Genomic DNA, 21,851 nt, shown 5'->3' on the forward strand with positions numbered 1-21,851 from the left:
AGGCTTTTATTATATAGGATAGGATGATACTATAATGGTGGATACACATCATTATACCTTTCTCAAAATCCACAGAATGTACATCATCAAGAGTAAACCCTACTGTAAAATATGGTTTTGGATGATTATGATGTGTCAATGTAGGTTGTAACAAATGTACCACCATGGAGCAGGATGTTAATAGTGGAGAAGGCTGTGTAAACATGGGTGTAGAGGCATATAAGAATTCTTTGTACTTTTCATTTAATTTTACTGTGAACCCAAAACTACTCTAAAATATAAAATCTACTTTTTAAAAATTAAATACACAAACATAACAACAAATAAAAAAGGCTGCATATCTGAGGCGTCTGAAAATAAATAGTAGTGGGCAGACTGGGAAAGGAGCACAGAACATGAAGTTCCACTGAAGTGGTGGTGAATTTACCACTTAAAAAAATATATATGTTTTTATTTATTTCAGAGAGAGGAAGGGAGAGGAAGAGAGAGAGAAATGTCAATGCTGAGAGAGAATCATTGATTGGCTACCCCCTGCACGCCCTCTACTGGAGATCGAGCCCAAAACCCAGCAGCATGTGCCCTAACTGGGAATCGAACCGTGACCTCCTGGTTCATGCACGTGTCAACCACTGAGACACACCAGCCGAGCAACTTATCATGTTTCTTCCTCAGGTATTGCCTGGCCTGGACTCAGAGGCAGCCCAAAACTCATTAAGTGTACACAGGGTTAAAAAAAAAAAAAAAGCTCCAAGTAAATCCCTCCCTTTCTGGTGAGGAGCAGAAAAGGGAACCCTTGCTGATCTGAGAGACCAAGGGAAATCCCTATTTTTCCCCCCAGTCTCCAGGCAATTCTCTGGCAGCAACAGCACAGAGGTAGTAGTGGTGACTGGGCAGGTACCTAAAACTCCGAGAGAAGGTAATCCTTTTTTCTGACTCAAGGAAATATGAGCCCAAAAGTGTGAAGCAAATCTTCATTGCTGCTTTTCCTCTTATCACTTAACCTGGATACAGATACAGTGGCTGAAACTGAACAGCAGAACAGGAAAACTAGAGTCCCTATTTTTTAGCCTGAGTATGGGAAGGGAGATTCTGGGAAACTGGAAAGTGTTGGTGAGATTGGGATGAGGTCAGATAGCAAAGAAAACAATCCCATCAAGTTGAATATGAACTTCTGGTACCATCTCTGAGCTCTGCATGCATGGGTCTGGTCCTAAACAATATGCCACAGGCTTTGAGAATATAGCAACAAGATATACCACCACTTTGATCCAAGAATCGATAATGGATCACATATGTAGAACTGATCTAAGGAGTACTACTGCAAGTGCTTAGAAAACTGAACTGACACATTGGGACCCCAGCCACTAGAAAATAGTTAGGAACCTTTGTCCTGAACATAATCTAGTAGACTGGCAACCAACACACACACACACAACCAACATTCTCCTTAGGTTTTAAATAAAACCCAGGGTCTCATACCGTCATACTCAAAATGTCCAAGATGTAATCCAAAATTATATGGTGTATAATCCAACAGGAAAATTTCAACTTGAGAAGGAAAAAATCCATAAACAGATATCATCCTAAGATTACACAGATATTAGAATAATAAAACAAAGAACTTAAAGCAACTATTAGAAGAATGCTTCAATAAGTAAAGGCAAATATTCTTGAAAAGAACAGAGATAGAAAAATCTCAAAATCTGGTGTATATTTTACACATACAACACATTTTCCTTCAGACTAGTCACATTTCAAGTATTCAGTAGCCACATGTAGCCAATGACTGACTACTGTATTGCAGAGTAACGTTCCATACCTATATCCAAAATCAAATTCAGTCAGTCTCTATAGTATAAGGTAAAAAGTATGGTCCAATAACTAAACACTGGGAAGATCCAAGGGTGATAACTCTTACCATATCCCCATTCAACTTGTCTACATGATCTATGCAGAAGACAGAGAATGACAGTGAATTTTTATAACTTATTCAGGTGTGACTCCTGCTGCTGCTACTGTTTTAAATGTGGTTTTGTTGCTAAAGCAAATCAACATATCCCTGGCACCTAGTTTGCATTTATTGACTTGAGAATGAGAGCATCATAGGCAGTATGCATTCAGCTGTCAGAGTTAGCTACACATTTCACTGCCCTACCTCCTATTAATTCACCTGCTCTGGGTAATAATCTAATCCACAGGGACCTTAACTGCATTTCCATCCCATAAGCCACCATGCTGGTCTACTACACTGATAATTTCATGCTGACTAGACTTGGTGAACAGGAAGCAGCAACTGATCTAGATATTGTGGTTAAAATACATACATGTCAGAGGGTGGGAAATAAATCCCACAAAAATTCAGAGGTCTTCCCCATCATTGAACTTTCGGTGAGCCATACGGTCTTGAGCAATAGGCTTTCCAAAGTGAAAAAGTTGCTGCCCCTACTCTCTCTCACTAATGATAAAGATGTACTTGAATTTCTGAAGCAACTTGTACCTCATATATACCAGTATATGAAACTATGAACCATCTACCAAGACTGTTGAGTGTGAGAAAGGCCCAGAACAAGAGAAGTATGGGCTGCTGTGAAAGCTGCTTTGACACTTGGGTAGTAGAACCCACCAGATCCAATGTTGCTTGAAGTATCTGTGGCGAACAGGGATCTTGTATGGTGCTTATTACAGAAATTTAGGTGACTCTCAGGGCAGACCTCTAGTATTTTATTTTAAAACTATGCTATCCTGTACAAGTAACTATTGTCCTTTTTTTGAAAAACAGTTTTTGGCTGACCACAGAACCTTAGAATGAATGGTTGACCATGGGCCACTATGTTATCATGTGACCTGGGCAGTCCACCATGAATTAAGTATTGTTGAACCAACAAAGCAATACGATTGGTGTATACTGCAGCACTTCATTATGAAAAGAAAGAAGTGTATATAAGATCAGGCTTGAGCAGGTCCTGAAGGCATAAATAACTTGCATGCATGGGCAAGTGGCCTAGATGCCCAAGGTTCCTACTTCTGCTATATTGCTCCTTTTCTCTCAATCTGGATATATCTGATTTCATGAAGAATTCTCTGTGACCATCTCACTGGGTGGAGGTTGGAGGGTGGGATAATCATGTTTGTTTACTGATAGCTCTGCACAACAACATGAGGATGACAACAACACTACAATCCTACTCTGGGGTAGTCCTAAAGGATAGTGGTGAAGGGAAACCCTTCTTGGCAAAAATGTGAACAGGGTACTTAGTTATTCATTTTGCCTGCAAGGAGAGAGGACAGAGGTACTGGTTCTACACTAACTCATGGATAGTGTTTAGTGATATGAATAATTAAAAAACTGGTGACAAGGAAATCTGGAGATGAGGTATACTGATAGACCTCTTTGAAAGGGCAAAGAGTATGATATAACTTGTGTCCCATGTGAATACTTACCAAATAGCAAACTCTGCAGATTAGATGCATACTAACCCAGTAAATAAGATGCTTTGTTTGGAGGACTCAGCCAATATCTTTACCCAACCACTCTATGCTTGACCAATGGGCTCATTAACAAAGAGGTCATGGTAACAGGGATGGAATTTATATAGTGGCTTGGCAATAAGGACTTCCACTCACCGAGGCCAATCTGACAATAGCCACAGCTGAGTGTCCAACCTGCCAACAGTCCATGAATGTTGCATGCACTGGGAAAGAGGTAGTTGGAAGCCACCAACATATGGTACCATTCATGGGATGGTCAGCCAGCTACCTCTCCACTCATTTCTAGACTCTGGTGGTTTCCCCTTCCTTCTTAATAAATCAACTATAAACTTAAAATAAATATTGTTTATAGCATGAAGGTTTTCAGGTTGTCTCATTCTGCCCCCTTGTGGGTATCAGCTCTTCAATCTCTCACTGGAATAAAATTTATTAAATTCAAACTGCTCCTCAAATGAAAGAAAACCAAAAAAAAAAAAAAGTATTCAATAATAATTTTACCCAAGGCTTTATTAACAGGTTCCTTCCTCATCATTTGTTATCCAACTGTTTATGAACCTTCATTAAAATTTATAAAGTTTTTGCCCTAGCTGGTTTGGCTCAGTGGATAGAGGGTCAGCTTGCGGACTGAAGGGTCCCAGGTTCAATTCAGGTCAAGGGTATATGCCTAGTTTGCAGGCTCGATTCCCAGTAGGGGGCGTGCAGGAGGCAGCCGATCAATGATTCTCTCATCATTGATGTTTCTATCTCTCTATCCCTCTCCCTTCCTCTCTGAAATTAATAAAAATATTTTTTTAAAATAATAAAATTTATAGTTTTTCAAAGAGGTTTTCTGTTATCTCGCAGAAAAAATCATATAAGATATAATAAATCAAAATCTTTCTAGTGTCCAACATATATTTTTGAACCTTTCTAGCTGCTATGCTTTTATTCCCTTTCTTTCATAAATATGGACAAGCAAGGAGTGGCTTCTACCAGGCTTCTAGTGTTAACTAGGCCAATTATAATACTAAGTAAGATACTCAATATGTTCTGACACAAAATATGCTTGGAGCTGCATATTCCAAGAGTTTAAGATGTTACTAAATATAGTATTATGAATCACTTTGAAAATATGAACACTCATAGATGAGGAAACAGTCGACTAAATAATGGCTTAGTTGTGCTATAGACCATTATACAGACTTCAAGAAATTAGAATTTAAGTATGTCTCTGGAGATATGGCTACTTTACACTGTTAATTGGGGAAGAACAGAACAAAAATTGTGTTTTATTTTTAAAAATATTCAAACTAATACACACACACACACACACACCCACACACACACACACACACACACACTACTATATCCTTGCATAGGCCAGTATGAGCTCAGTGACACATCCTTAGCACCCCAAGATAATAAGAAATTGTTAGCTAGAGCAGCGGTCGCTAACCTTTCGGATCTCACAGACCACCAGTGGTCCGCAGACCACTGGTTGGCGACGGCTGATGAGGGCCAATTTCAAGTTTAATTTTATGGAAAAAGAAGTATTACACAAAGAAGAATCAACAAGAAGTTAATTGTCTGAAGAAATATAGGACTAGAAATAATGACACTTCAAAGGAATTTGTCACTTAAGGTCAGACCTTTCAATTCTTATCCAACCATCAACAAACAAATTTGTATTTTAAGAATTAGAATGAAAAGATTCTAAATACATGCTACTAACAAGGCTCATATAAATGAAACTTGGGGTGTATATCAGTATAAAGCCTGATTATTTCCCACTGAAAATAATACCTTCACAGTACTATTCTGAGAAATAAGTGAGGATGATGTGAAACCACCTAGCCTAGAGCCAGCATATATATATTATTACATGTTATGTTTATTTTCTTTATTCCTAAAGCAATCTATGTTGAAAGTTTAAATAATTTTTATCATAATGATAACTACTAAAACAACAAAATAATTTTGTGCATTAGTGATGCCCCTATACCAGATATACTCTTACACTGAGATAAATTCTATACTGAATAATGAAATCTTTTTTCTTATCATTCAATATAATAAAACACTGCTGGCTTAATAAAAAAAATCTTTGTAACTTAACAGACTAAAGAATAATTAGAGTATTTTTCAAGAGCATGAACATCTCATCTACTAAATATTTTACATATTTAAAGGAAATAAAAATAATCAGAAGACTGCATATTTGACAATTTAGTACATTACTACTATAGATTCACCAGCATGTACTTATCAAAGAAATGGGCTCTAAATAATGGGACTCAGGCAAAGTCAAACATTGTATAGTTTCCCAGTCTTCCAGTATGAGCTGGTCGTGGGCATTATTACACCAATACACCTTGTATATCAGAGCCTAATGCCTGCACAATGTGATCTTTGCGAAAGTAAATAAAAATTTGGTTTCCACCATATTACACTGGCTCATGCACTTATTTAATATCTAGAATTTAAAAATTAAGTTTACATATAGTTGACCTCTAATGAAAAAATTATTTGATGCAAAAAATGGAGCTAGTACAACAACAAAAAAACAATTCTTATGATGTAATCCATGATTCCCAAAAATACAGAACCAGAATTCCTAGAATTGATAAGCTTCCTTTATCAATTTGATAGCTTAAATGCAAGATGCAAAGATCCTACTGTGAATAAACTCCTGAAAACCAGAAACCCAACAAATAGGACCAAATTAGTAAATAATACAATGCAATTATATATAATATACTATACTGTAAAGCAGAAAATATCCACCCAAGCTTAGAAGGCCATACCGGGTTAAATTGGCACATCAGTTTTACAGTCATATTTCAAGAGCCTTATTTGTACACAAATCTATAGAGTTGATAGTCTGACAAACTACTTATATTCAACATATTTCTCACTGCTTTACTTTTCCAGTGACATAACTAATAGAAGTGGACATCAGATCAATATGTGGCCTCGGCATATCCACATACTTTCCCAAGCACAGTAAGTGCTAGATATTTGTTCATTCTTCCATTGAGTACATCATGACAAATTTTTATATGCAAGTGTTCTAGGATACAGTGGTGAACAAGACAAAGTCTCTGCTCAAATGAAATTTTCTTGTAGTTGAGACAATAAACAAGTAAATAAATAATTAACTTTAGGTAGTGAAAAATACTATGAATTTTATGGCCAGGTATTTAGGTAGATGGTCAGAGAAGGCCTCTTTCACATAAACAGAAATCTATAGCTATTTAGTCAAGAAAGAGCAAGTGTACAGGCCTTGCAAAGAAAACACTCATAACATGTTTAAGCAAAAAGGCTAGCACAGATGAAACAGAATTGATAATGGAGGGATTGCTGAGGACATAGAGTTAGAGTATTAGGAAAAGGGCAAAGGGATCATGCAAGGAAACATAAAGACTTTGTGGAGTTTATTCTGAATGTGATAGGAAACCACTGGAGAATTTATTTTTCAAGCTTGGGGAAAGGATTTGATTTGTTTTAATAAGAGCACTATAGCTATCAAATGGACAACAGACTATATGTCGGCAAGAATGAAAATTAGTTAGGCCCGGCTGGCGTGGCTCAGTGGTTGAGCGTCAACCTGTGAACCAGGAGGTCACGGCTCGATTCCTGGTCAGAGCACATGCCCAAGTTGTGGGCCGATCCATGATTCTCTCTCATCATTGATGTTTCTCTCTCTCTCCCTCTCCTTTCTTCTCTCTCTAAAATCAATAAAAATATATTTTTTAAAAAAGAAAATAAGTTAGAACACTATTATAGTAGTAAAGGAATAAATGATGGTAGTTCAGACTAAAATAGCAACAATATACAATATAGGTTATGTGGAAATAACAGAAAATGTATTTTAAAAAGAACAAATTCTTAAAGCATTATAAAACAAAACAGAAAACCAATAATGAAAGAGAAATCCATGGAAAACAGAAACTAAATGCATTTGGACTGAAAAAAATTATAGCCCAGAGTATGCATAGGAGGATAAACTGTGAAAGATGAGTGTTCCCAGTCTGTTTTAAGCACAGAACCAAAAGATACAAGGAACAGGAAGGGCCAAGGGGCAGCAATCTGAGTAAGAGGGATGGGACCTGATTCAGTCTAAGTAGTCAGGCAATCTCCCATCTCCTACATTTGATAAACAGAAGACATGAGAGGTCTCTGCCCCTAAAGCAGAGGGGTGAGTGTGGGTGGGTATGTTTAAGTCAGAATCCATCATACTCGAAAGATGGATCAGAGGCGGATCTAGCTAATTAACACACAGGAAAGAGTACTTATGCTCAAAAGATAAGACACCTCACCAGACACTTTACCTTACATGTCTAATGTTATTATTGGAGAAGAGACATTAAACAGAAACTGTATCCACAATCAGGTAGGGCAGTTTATCATGCATTATGCGCCTACATAGGCATATCAGTTGGATTAACCAAAGAACATATATGCATATATGCATAACCCATGGATACAGACAATAATGTGGTAAAGGCCTGGGGGAGTGAGAAGAGTCAATGGGGAAAAAGGAGCGACATCTATAATACTTTCAACAACAAAGATACATTACAAATAAATAAATAAAATTAGTTTGCTCTGAACAGACTGGCATCTGCTCTGGTTGGTTGATATTTACGGCATACTCATTATTAAATATTTTGAATATCATTCCCCCAAGATTCTCCAGATTTTAAAAGGTCACTCAAGAAAAAATAGATAATTCAAATATTCCTATATTTATTAAAGAAATTCAATTTGTATTTTAAAACTTTCCCACAAAGAGGAATGAAGTGATAGCAATTCTATACAAAATATTCCAGGAAATTGAAAAGGAGAAAATATTCCTCAACTTTCAACTACTCCTGTGAGGCCAGCAATACCCTGATAACAAAATCAGACACATTATAAGACAAGAAAACTTAAGGTCAACATCCCAGATGAACACGGATGCAAAAATAATGAAAACTCGCCCTACCCGGTTTGGCTCAGTGGATAGAGCATCTGCCTGCGGACTAAAGGGTCCGGATTTGATTCCAGTCAAGGGCAAATGCCTGGGTTGCGGACTTGATCCCCAGTAGGGGACGTGCAGGAGGCAGCTGATAGATGATTCTCTCTCATCATTGATGTTTCTATGTCTCTCTCCCTCTCTCTCTCCTCTCTGAAATCAATAAAAAAATATTTTTCTAAAAAATGAAAACTGTCTTAGCAAAAAAAAAAAAATCTATCAAATGTACAAAAACAGGCCACATAGGCCAGATCTGCTCTCCCTGCTTTAGAGCTGCTTCTTAACCATAATAGTCCAAATCAAATAACGAAAATATTACACAAAAGTGGAGTAAACTAATAAGGTTTACTATTGGAGGTAAATGGCATGGACATCAGCTATCCCACACCATGTCCCAAGGCTGGACTTATTCTAACATCTTCTTTACTACACACTGTTTTCCATTGAGTTTACAATATTTTCACTTATTTTATATATCTATCACCAATTCAAACCTGAGCCTTTGCCTAAAAATTTTCTAAAGATAGTTAAATACATCAGGTTACTATCAATCTCATTTCTTGAAAAAGAGTCTTCTGGGGGCTTCTAACCTACTTCAATCTGGTCTGGTTGCCCTCTGTCCCTGTTTTTTTCATTGTCATCCTGAAGAGTTCTTCACTTTCCCCTTTGTTAAATTCCCTCTTCCCTGTAACCGATTCCTTTTATTTGGCTGACTTTTTTATTTTGATGGATTATATCCTCCAACAGATTCCTAGAAAAGGCAGGCAAAAAAACACACACAAAAAAACCTTACATGTCTTAAAACATCCCAATTTTATTCTTATATCTGATCAATAGTTTTGATGCATATGGAATACTAAGGTTGAAATTATTTTCCTTCAAAATTCTGAAAATGATGTTCCATTTTCATTCAGTTTTATAATGCTTCCACTGAGAGGTCCAAAGCTAATTGATTCCTGTTACTTTGTATATGACAAGCTTTTTCCTCTCTCTGGGAGCATGAAAAATCTGTTTTGCCCAGTAATTTGAAATTTCACTACAATGTATTTTTGTTGGTGTTTATGTTCATCCACTGTACTGAACACTCAGTAAGCCTTTCAACCAGGAACCTCAAGTTCAAGAAAATTCTTTTGAATAATTTTATTGATGATTTATTTCCCATTTTCTCTGTTCTTTCTTTTGGAAACAACTATTATTTGAAAATTGAAATTTCCTGGACTGGTCCTGTAAGTTTCTTAACACTCTTCACTTCTTTTCTATAATCTTTTTTTTTCTCAACTTTTTCAGAGATTTCTTCAACATTAATTTCCTATTACTTCTGATAGCTTTTGATCTCTGCTATCAGAATGTTAATGGTGAAAGCCTCTTTTAAAAATCAGAATATTATTCTTTTATAGTACCTCCTCCCTGTTTCGTGGCTGTATTATTTTCTCTTATTTCCCTGAGGATGTTAATAATGGTTCAATTATTTTCCACTGTAAAATTTCTGTTCTCTCCAAGTTGCTTTATTATGTTTATTTTAATCTCCATTTTTAAGAGGATTTTAAAAAATATCTAGTAATCTTTCATTAGCTGCTCATACTTAGGAGAAAAGGCCTCAAAGGCTGACTGGGAGCTTTGATATATGGAGTGATCTAGCTGAGCTGCTTACTTAAGAAACCTCTGATGACTACATTTACGTCTTCCTTTTTAGTCAGATTCCTCAAAACAATTAAGTAATAGTGTAAGTTAAAATTTCCAAATCAACCTGCATGAATTATTCCTCTTTTTATTCTGCAACAAACTATTTAATAAAAAAAAATACAACTCCAAAACTTGGGAAGAAGGAAATTGAAGAAAAAGGGAACAGGATTATGAAAAAGAGCTTTTATAGGATTAAAACACCACACATTTGTAAATCTAAACTTTGTTTTATTTGTAAGTAAAGAGTTTCTAAAAAACCAAACTCCGTAATGACTGCCTGAAATTCTGTAATATATTTAGGTTCTTAATTCTCATTCACTTATAAGATCACTTCATTCATTCAACAAAATTTTTTCAGTAATTACTATATACCAGAAACTTATTCTTGGCACTGAAAATAAAGCAATAAACAAGTCAGACAAAATCTCTGCAATCATGGAACATTCATTCTAGTTTTGGACAGAGAAAATAAAATAAATACAAAGGAGATAAGTACTATGAATAAAAAAAGAGTAGGAGTGCCACTCATGTAATCTATATCTATATCTATAAAAGCATAAGCAACCATTATGACCAAATGATTGAAACGACCAATGGACCAGTTGCTATGACGCGTATTGACCACCAGGGAGCAGAAGCTCAATGCAGAAGCTGCCCCCTTGTGGTCAGTGCGCTCCCACAGCCAACCTCCCATAGCGGGCCAACTACCCCGGTCCCTCTCCCAGCCAGCCAGCCACCATGAGCCCCTGATGCTAAACCATTCGTAGACAACCTGCTTCTGGGTCAGGGTTTCGTATTTAGCAGAGCAGCTCCCTTGCTGCGATCTACTGAAAGTCAGCCCTCGACACAAGAGTTTGTCTCGCTCACATCCTCTCCCTTCTTTGGGGGCTGCCTGCCTGCCACGGTGGCGGCACAGTGGCAAGGGAAGGAGGCGGGAAGGCAGGGAACTGCGTGGTGGCAGGGTGCCGATGGCGGAATCGGCGTCTAGCGTCCATTCCTCCCGCACCTGGCCCGGCGACCATCGCCTCCTCTCCCAACCCCACCGGGCCCTCCAGGCCCTGGGCTGGGACTGGGAACTGGGGTTGGGTGGCAGCAGACACGGCCCCATTCCCAGTGGGGCCGAGGGTCAGCTCCCTCCTTAGGACTGGAGGCCAACCTCCCGCGGTCCCTGCCCCCAGCTGGCCAACCTCCTGCGATCCCTCTACCCATCCGGCAGGCCTTGATCACTGGCCAGGCCTAGGGACCCCACCCGTGCACGAATTCATGCACCGGGCCTCTAGTTTTAAATAAGGTAATTGAGGGAAGGCCTATCTAAAAATGTCACTGGTACATCACATTTTAACCTAGTTTGGAAGCTGTCACTTCAAAAAAGAAAACAATTAAAAGCCTATGATGATAAATTTTAAACAGAAAAAGAAAATAAGAATATCCTAACAGTAATTATAAGCAAAAGCCACCTCTTCTGAGAGAGCTAAGACTATAAATATAGCATTGACCAAATTTTTAAAAGCCAGTGTGATGATACTCTAACAAACGTTACTGTTAAACATTTACTTCTGGCCCGGCTGGCTTGGCTCAGTAGTTGAGCGCCGACCTATGAACCAGGAGGTTGCAGTTCAATTCCTGGTCAGGGCACATGCCCAGATTTCAGGCTTGATCCCCAGTGGGAAAAATGCAGGGAGCAGGCAGTCAATGATTCTCTCTCATCATTGATGTTTCTATCTTTCTCTCTCTCCCTCTCCCTTCCTCTCTGAGATCAGTAAAAATATATATTTTAAAAATTTACTTCTGGTTATATTCCATACGTGTTACCCAAACATATACCACAATGCTCCAAAATTACTTAAAACCTTAATATCATTTAAAAATGACTTGAGATTATTTTTTATTTTCTTTTACCTTTAACAAATGATATCATATACAACTGTTTTAAATTAAATATATTGGAATATAGAACCTTACGACTGTAACAACTAAAGCCCTAGAATATGTAAACTAGACGCAGTGAAAACCCCAGTCCTCAGATTAAGTAGTAGGAAGGTATAGCTAATATCTTTTCTTTCTAATTTACCTTGCCCAGAGCGACTTTGGCGAGAGTCTACACTTGACTGTCTTCGATCCGGTGGTTCCTCGCTCCCTCCATCTGCATAAAATTAGAAAAAACATAAGCAAATAAATAATAAAATTTATGTAATATAGACTCTGGTTCTGCCTATATCTTAAAATTACTATATGTATCATTTGTTTTCATTTCTTATAATTTCAATCATTAAAATATTTGAGGATATTTCCTATATAAACCAAAGGTTCTTATCCTTAAATTTTGTATTCTCTCTCTTAAAGGGTATTCTTTCCTTATCCACATACATATACACTTTACTTTACATATAATAAAGCTATGTTATCAACTCTGAAGTTCATTCACAGAATTGCAATTTAGAAGCCTTGATTTAAAGCATTGCCTAAATTAATTACAGCTGCTTATTTATCTAAAGTAGTGGTCGCCAAGCGGTGGTCCATGAGGTCCGAAAGGCTGGCAACTGCTGGTTTAAGGAAACCTTTGGAGCAGCGGTCACCAACCGGTGGTCCATGGACCACTGGTGGTCCATGAGGTCCAAAAGGTTAGCGACCACTGATCTAAAGTATGTCAAATAATCCCCAGGGCTATATGTTTTACTATAATAAAAATTACATGTTTTATGAGTGATAAGAATACTTATTATCTATAGGTATAAAAGCCTAAGTGACCGAACAACTGGTCAACCAGTTGCTATGACGTGCACTGACCACCAGGGGACAGGCGCTCAATGCACAGAATTGGGCTCCCTCCTGTCTGGATCGGGCCTGCGGGGATCAGGTCAAATCCGGTTATCCGACATCCCCTGAGGGGTCCCGGATTGCGAGAGGGCACAGGCCAGGCTGAGGGACCCCACCAGTGCACAAATACCAGGCCTCTAGTCCTATCTAATAATAGACAAATATGCAAATTGACCATACCTCCGACACACCCACAAGCCACGCCCACAAGCCACGCCCACCATCCAATCAGAGTGAGTATGCAAATTAACCCAAACGAAGATGGCTACAACCACAGAGAGCAAGGTTTCCTAGGTAACAGAGGAAGCCAAGCTTTCTACCTGACCTTGCCAGGCCTAAGCCTCCACTCAAGCTACAAAGTTTCAATTATAGAAGGTAAACAAATTCAAACAAATGGCAGCAGAATGGAGATTGAGAGAGCAGGCCAGGGTTGCCGCCGGCAACAGGGGAAGCAAAGCTTTCCGCACACCCTGGCCGGGCCCACCCACTTAAGGCAACAAAGTTTCAATTATAACCCCAACACAAATGGCTGCCAGCCTTGGAGGGAGCCCTAGGCTTGGCTCCGCTCCAGGCTACAAAGTTTCAATTGTAGAAGAAAAATAAATTCCAGATACCAGGGCCTCCGCTTGGGTTGCTAGGGGGCATGGCCGGCCTGCAAACCACCACAGGCCCCTCGCTCAGGCCGCCCCACACCCCAAGGGAACCCCCACCTGATCTGGGACACCCTTCAGGGCAAACCAGCTGGCCCCCACCCCTGTACCAGGCCTCTATCCTATCTAATAAAAGAGTAATATGCAGATTGATCATCACTGCAACACACAATATAGCTGCCCCCATGTGGTCAAAGATCCTGCCCCCATGTGGACACAAGATGGCCACCACAAGATGGCCAGCAGGAGAGGGCAGTTGGGAGGCACCCAGCCTGCAAGGGAGGGCAGTTGAGAGGGACCAAGCCTGCAAGGGAGGGCAGTTGGAGGTGATCAACCCTGCAGGAGAGGGCAGTTAGGGGTGACCAGGCCGGCAGAGGAGGGAAGTTGGGGGCAAACAGGCTGGCAGCAGAGTGGTTAGGGGGTGATCAGGCTGGCAGGCAGAAGTGGTTAGGGGCAATCAGGAAGGCAGGCAGGCAAGCAGTTGGGAGCCAGCAGTCCTGGATTGTGAGAGGGATGTCCGACTGCCCGTTTAGGCCCGATCCCTGGGATCGGGCCTAAACGGGCAGTCGGACATCCCTTGAGGGGTCCCATATTGGAGAGGGTACAGGCTGGGCTGAGGGACAACCCCCCTCCGTGCACGAATTTCGTGCACCGGGCCTCTAGTATAATACATAAAAGTGCAATGTAAATCAAAATCAGAAAAACTCAGAAATGAGAAGACAGAAACCAAGAAAGAATCCTATATAATAAAGATGTAATATGCAAATGGTTGTTACACCGTGAAGCGTAACGACTGACCGCGTAACGACCGGATCATGGATCAGCAGGAGGGTGGGGCAGCGAGCTATGAGGGGGGCGGGGGAAGGAGGGAGCTACAGCAGGGCAGGGCAGCAGGCAGAGAGCTACTGGAGGACGGCAGTGAGCTACTGGCGAGCTACTGCCGCAGGGATTCGTGCGCAGGGCTACTAGTTAGAAAAAAACAAAAATAATTTCAGTTATGAAGACTAAACTATTAAAAAAACACAAGAGCAAATAAACACAACAAAAAATATTTTAAAAACAGAAGGTAAAAGAATGAAAATCTTTAACAAATTATTTTTAAAAGAAGAAAGAAATTAAAAAGGATTTGCAAGATGACAAATGTTGGAACTAGGCAAAAAAGATCCAGATATGAATAAAAATAAGAGTCCCTAGAGAAGAAAACCAAAGTAAAAAAATGGACAAATATAAAAGCTAGAATTTAAAAAAGCTTCCCAGGAAAAAAATGTCTATGTATGTGTAACATATATGGTTATATGTCTGTGTAAATACATGTATACATACTCACACAAACATACATATATGTGAAATTACATATAAGAACACCATGTGTACTTGAGACAATCAACTTAGATCAAGGCACCAAAGCATTTTCTATTAAAATTCCTGGACTTTAAAGAAAAAAGGAGAAAAAATCCTTTGGGCATTTAGGCAAAACATCACATGATTTATAAGAAAAAAGTAATAGAAGAAAATGGAGTAATATATTTAAAATACACAAAGACATATTTGAAGGTTTTCCATAAAATAAAATTTACCTTTAAGTATAAAGAGTAATGACAAGCTGTTATCAACACGCAAGAATTTAGGAAATATTGTTCTCTTCCTAGCTCTAACAGAGGACTAACATTGGGCAACCAAAGTGACTAGAGACACATCAAAATAAGGACTGGCAGTAAGAATTACACATACAATTGATGAAGGTTTTAAAACAGAGAGATTATAGTATGTAATAATAGCTATAAGACATGACAATGTAGATACAGAGCAAGTCAAGTTATTTGCATAATAAAGACTTACTACAAATATACAGGGTGGGATAAAAGTAGGTTTACAGTTGTTCTTATGGAAAATCTATCCTACATAATAAAATGCTGATATGCAAATCGACCAAACAGCAGAATGACCAGTCTCTATGATGCACACTAACCACCAGGGGGCAGACTCTCAACGCGGGAGCTGCCCCCTGGTGGTCAGTGCACTCCCACAGGGGAGCACCGCTCAATCAGAAGCCGGGCTCACAGCTGGCGAGTGCAGCGGTGGCAGCGCTACGGATGTCTGACTAACGGACATCCTCCAAGGGTTCCTGGACTGCGAGAGGGTACAGGCCAGGCTGAAGGATCTCCCACCCCCCAAGTGCATGAATTTCATGCACCGGACCTCTAGTCTACACTAATAAAATAGTAAGATGCAAATTGACCATACCTTCATGACACCCGCCAGCCAATCAGGAGTGAGTATGCAAATTAACCCAACAAAGATGGTGGGTTAATTTGCATATGCAGGCGCCGGGCGGCGGGGCGGGATGCTTGCATCATCGCCATGGTGATAACACAGGCATTCCGCACCGCCCCAGCTGCTCTGAGCAGTGTGGGAAGGTGGAAAGGTGGCTCCCGGCTGGAGCAAAAAGGCGGCTCTGGCCGGAGCAAAGGCGGTGCCGGTAGCCATGGGAAGGAAGGTCCGTTCTTGCACGAATCTTCATGCATCAGGCCTCTAGTATATATATAAAACCTTAATATGCAAATAGGCCAAACAATGGTTGCTATGTGTGCTGACCACCAGGGGGCACGCATGGAACATGGGGGCATTGACAGTAGGCAGCAGAGCGCGGAACATGGTGGACATTGGCTGCGGCAGGATGGTGGAGCAGGTGAGCGGGGGCACCAGACCAAGGCTGGGCGCCGGTCACTGTCATCAGGACGAGCTTCTGGTGGTTACTGAAAATTCTTTGCTCCTGCGTGCGCCACAATCCCTCCCAGTGCTCACACCTGCTGCCAGTGCCAGCCCCGATCGCTCGGCACCATCAGTGGTGTGAGCAGTGGCTGCCAGCCCTGATCACCCCTCAGGGCTTCTCCACCTCCCCCTGCTCCTGAGGGGCAATCAGGGCAGCAGCCACCGCTCACACCTGCTGCTGGTGATGGCCCCATTCACACCCACAGCCAGCACCAGAGCCGCCGCTCGCACCCACTGTCGCTGTCAGTGGGTGTGAGCAGTGGCTGCTGGCCTCAATCACCCCCGAGGGCTTCTTCACCTCCACGTGCTCCTGAGGGGTGATCGGGGCAGCAGCCGCTGCTCGCACCCACTGCTAGCACTCGCTGACAGGGCTGGCCCAAATCACTCCGAGCCGTCAGCAGGTGAGAGTGGGGCCGGCACCGTCAGAATGTGAGAGCAGCGACAGCGGGAGTGGGGCTGCCAGTAGACAACAGACTGGGGGCCGCAGCGGGAGGGCCCGGGTGGGGGCACGGAGGATAGGCCGAGACCCACCCCTGTGCCCACTGCAGCCTCGCAGCCCACAGTTCCTTTCAAGGTGCATGAATTCGTGCACTGGGCCCCTGGTAATAGAATAATCTTACCTAATAACAGACAAACATGTAAACTGACTGTACCTCTGATACACCCACAGCCAATCAGAGTGAGTATGCAAATTAGAAGGCCAAAGATGGCAGCTGCCCAGCTGCTCCAGGTGCGGAGTGGCCAGGTGGGGCAGGACACATGCTATGAGAGGGAGTGCGGGGGGCGAAGGGACCTACAGGAGCAGAGTGCCACAGCAAAGGCCTGGGTCCTGGGTGCCAGAGGAAAACCGGTGCTGGAAGCCAAGGGAAGGAAGGCCTACTACATGAATCTCTTCATGCAACGCGCCTCTAGTCCTATATAATAAAGAGGCAATATGCAAATGGTCATTACACCGTGACATATAAAGACTGATCATCAGGAGGGTGGGGCAGCGAGCTACAACTGAGGGAGAGCTACAGGAGGGCGGGGCAGTGAGCTATAAGCAGCAGAGAGCTACAGCGGCGGTGAGCGGGCGGCCAGCTCAGGCAAGTGGCAGCAAGCTACTCGCACATGGGTTTGTGCACAGGGCCACTAGTTAATAAATAATAATACAAGAATAAACTTGCATATTCACAACTATAAATTTACTTTTGCTCCACCCTGAATGTGAACTTAAGAGAGGAAAACCCACTGATGTAACAGGTACAGAAATAATAAAGGAAAGACCTGACTGTCCAACCCAAGTGCTAACTTCTCAAATCAGAGCTGAGATTTCCTGGATTTGAGATAATCATCAGAGAACATCTGTTTTTTTATCAGCTTACTGAGTTAAATTCAGGAAATAATATAAAACAACATATCTTTAATACTGAGAAACATTGTTAATAGATTTTTTTATTCCCATTATTTCAAAGAGTTATGAATAATCTCACAGGAGAATTACCACATAGGATAGACAGCTTTCAACTCAGGTGTATTAGAGCACTAATACATTCCTAATAAAGAAATACCAACCATATAGAGAATATTCAGTATTTAATGATTTCCTATGAAGGAATTTAAGTTAGGGGAAGTCTAATAAGAAAGTGACTAAACAATTCCAAGAAAAATGTTTTCTTTCCTGTAAGTAAGGGATACTTTAAATGATTTATTCTTTTCAATTCAGGATCAAAACATTATAGTTGAAAAATAAGCAACTTAAGTGACTTTAAATATGTCAGCTCAAACACATTTTTAGTGTTCTCAGCTAGAATAAATATTAGATTAGATTTCTGAGTTTAAATTTGGGAGTTGTCTTCAATCTTCCTCTAGGAACTTAAGTATATGACCCTAATAGAAGGGGTGGGGAGGCATTAAAACTGAATGGAATACAAATACACACACACACACACACACACACACACACACACACACACACGTATTAAAGTTTTACTATTCAGATATGAATAGTATACACTTAATGCCAACAAGGACAGACATGACTTGGTGGACATAAATGGAACTTAAAAGAAAATGCAAAACAATGACCAGGAACATAAGCCAAATTTGTTTATTAGCCAAGGGCCACATATAAAGAGGTACATACATGCCATGTTCCTGGCTACATAAGCACTCTGATAGCCAGGAAAAAACAAACAAACAAACAAAAAGCTTATCTACTTAGGGTTAGAAAAGAAAGGAAACCACAATTTGTTCAGTATCTATTCTCTGCTGGGTACAGTGGCAGTAAGGTCTTTACAACATTATCTCATTCAATACTGATAATAATTCTATGAAACAAATATTATGCCTATTTTATTTATTTATTTATTTGTGTGTGTGTGTGTGTGTGTGTTTTAATTTCTTTATTGATTAAGGTGTCACATATTTGTCCTCATCCCCCCATTCCCATCCCCCACCCCTCCCCACGGATGCCCCCACCCCCCTGTTGTCCTTAACCATTGGTTAGGCTCGTATGCATGCACACAAGTCCCTTGGTTGATCTCTCCCCCCGACCCCCACCCTCTCCTACCCTCCATCTGAGGCCCGACATGAGCGAGATCATGTGTCACTAGAAATACACTTATAAGAACCGAATGTGAGACAAGCAATAATAGTTATGCTGACAGGCAAATGAATCAGTCTGTAGTAAGTTTCCTTCTGGACCAACAGTTCTTTTGAGACCCAATTTCAATGTCCACCAGTTCCTTATGTGTACATGTCGGCACTGACTTTTCAGCTCTGGATGGTGGACAAATGGTGGTAATGCAGGTCCGACTCCCTCTGGTTTGGTCTCGCCCGGACGCAGGGGCGCGGCTTCACCCGGACCTGGGACCAAGCATCACCCAGGATCCGGGGCACGTGGCCTCACCCGGACCCAGGTGTGTGCGGCCTCACCCGGTCCCGGGATCCAGCCTCATCCGGACCCAGGGGCGCGTGGCCTCACCCGGACCCAGGAGCGCGTGCCTCTCCCGGACACAGGGGCGTGGCCTCTCCCGGATCCAGGGGCACACGGCCTCACCCGGACCCAGGATCCAGCTTCACCCGGACCTGGGACCAGCCTCACCCGGATCCAGGGGCGCACGGCCTCACCTGGACCCGGGACCCAGCCTCACCCGGATCCAGGGGCGCACAGCCTCACCTGGACCCGGGATCCAGCTTCACCCGGACCCAGGGGCGCGTGGCCTCACCCGGTCCCGGGATCCAGCCTCACCCAGACCCAGGGGCGCGTGGCCTCTCCCGGACCCAGGGGCACGGCCTCACCCGGACCCGGGACCCAGCCTCACCCAGATCCAGGGGCGCACGGCCTCACCTGGACCCGGGACCCAGCCTCATCCGGACCCGGGACCCAGCCTCACCCGGATCCAGGGGCGCAGGCCTCACCCGGACCCGGGACCCAGCCTCACCCAGACCCGGGATCCAGCTTCACCCGGACCCAGGGGCGCGTGGTCTCACCCGGACCCAGGTGTGTGCGGCCTCACCCGGTCCCGGGATCCAGCCTCACCCGGACCCAGGGGCGCGTGGCCTCTCCCGGACCCAGGGGCGCAGCCTCACCCGTACCCGGGACCCAGCCTCACCCGGATCCAGGGGCGCACGGCCTCACCCGGACCCGGGACCCAGCCTCACCCGGACCCAGGGGCGCGTGGCCTCACCCGGACCCAGGTGTGTGCGGCCTCACCCGGTCCCGGGATCCAGCCTCACCCGGACCCAGGGGCGCGTGGCCTCTCCCGGACCCAGGGGCGCGGCCTCACCCGTACCCGAGACCCAGCCTGACCCGGATCCAGGGGCGCACGGCCTCACCCGGACCCGGGACCCAGCCTCACCCGGACCCAGGGGCGCACGGCCTCACCCGGACCTGGGACCCAGCCTCACCCGGATCTAGGGGCGCACGGCCTCACCCGGACCCAGGATCCAGCTTCACCCAGACCCAGGGGCGCGTGGCCTCACCTGGACCCAGGGGCGCGGCCTCACCCAGTCCCAGGACCGGCCTCACCCGGATCCAGGGGCACACGGCCTCACCCGGACCTGGGATCCAGCTTCACCTGGACCCAGGGACGCGTGGCCACACCCAGATCCAGGTGTGATATTATGCCAATTTTAAATATAAGATTCAGATTCAGAGAAGTAAATGACTTTCCCAAAAGCACACTGTTAGTAAGTAGCAATCTTAAAATTAAAATTGTCTGGTTTCAAAATTCTGCATTCTTTTCAAGACTCTCCACTACCCACTATTATAACAACTAGCGTTACCGTTGCAGGAAAAATCCTGCAATAGGATTTCCTGCTGCACTCTACCCCGCCTCCGCTCCTCCCTTGTCGCCCGCCCCGCCTTCTTGGCCAGCCCGCCTGCTTTTCCCTTCTCCCCCGGCCCCGCCTCCGCTCCTCCTTTCTCCTCCCCCCGGCTTGCTTGCTTCTCCAAAGCTTTACTCCCTTCTGCAGCTCTTGGCTTCTTTCGACGCTGTCTTGATATGCAAATTAGCCGCCATCTTTGTTGGGGTAATTTGCATGCTCGTCCTGATTGGTTGGTGGGCGTGGCTTGGCTGGTGGGCGTGGCGAAGGTGCGGTCAATTTGCATATTTGTCTATTATTAGATAGGACAACAACAACAACACCTATTAAGATGGGGATGGGGAGAACAGAAAGGGGAAGAGAATCAAAAGCAGACAGAGACGGATTAAGGGGCTGCTGTGAAAATCCAGAAGAGTGAACACTTGGGCTAAGTGAGTAGTGGAAGTAGTTAGATTCTGGATATATTCTGAAGGTATAGTGAAGAAAATCTAAGCGAAAGAGAAAGAAAGAAGTCAAGGGTATCAAATATTTTGGACCCAAACAATGTTTTTGCAGTTCACTGAGATAGGAAAGACTTTGAGAGAATAGGTTTGGGGATGAAAAGAGTATTTGGAGCTCAGTTTTACACATACTAGGTTTGAGATGCTTTAGACAAGCAGAGATGGACATACATGTCATCAGTACATAAATTTTATTTAAACTGTATGACATCCCCAAGGAAAAGAGTATAGATAAAAGACACAAAGAGAAAGAGAGAGAAGAGGTCAGAGAACCAAACTTTGGGGCTGAATCCAACATGTAGAGGCTGGGGGAATGATAATAAACCAGCAGACAATAAGAAGTAGTGGCTGGAGAATAGGAACAAAACTAAAGAGCACAGAAGTCAAGAAAAGAAAGGGTTTTATGGACTGAAAGAACAGATGTTGATAGGTCAAGTAATATAAAGACTAAGAATTGATTATTAAATTTAGTCAATGTACATGATTTAGCGTGGTTCCTGTGGCATGGTAGGAGTGAAACCTAAAAGGATCAAGTTCATGAGACATTAGAAAGAGCTTCTGAAAAGGGTCTTATTTCTCCCTAGACATGAAAGACAACCCATGGGGATCCTGGATATTATGGCTGCCATCTTGTAA

General features: G+C 42.7%; 1 protein-coding gene across 7 annotated transcripts in view; it reads right to left on the minus strand.

Moving 5' to 3' along the window:
• The window catches only part of TANC2 (tetratricopeptide repeat, ankyrin repeat and coiled-coil containing 2), a 281,058-nt gene that overhangs the window by 187,709 nt on the left and 71,498 nt on the right, over nt 1-21,851 (minus strand). For all 7 annotated transcript variants that reach the window (XM_079798830.1, XM_079798833.1, XM_079798832.1 and 4 more), the window contains exon 3: nt 12,240-12,311. In XM_079798830.1, coding sequence (XP_079654956.1) covers nt 12,240-12,311 — 72 coding nt within the window. The remainder of the gene's footprint in view (nt 1-12,239; nt 12,312-21,851) is intronic.

Source organism: Cnephaeus nilssonii, assembly GCF_951640355.1.
Source record: "Cnephaeus nilssonii genome assembly, chromosome: 19".
In the NCBI taxonomy this organism is placed as follows: domain Eukaryota; kingdom Metazoa; phylum Chordata; class Mammalia; order Chiroptera; family Vespertilionidae; genus Cnephaeus; species Cnephaeus nilssonii.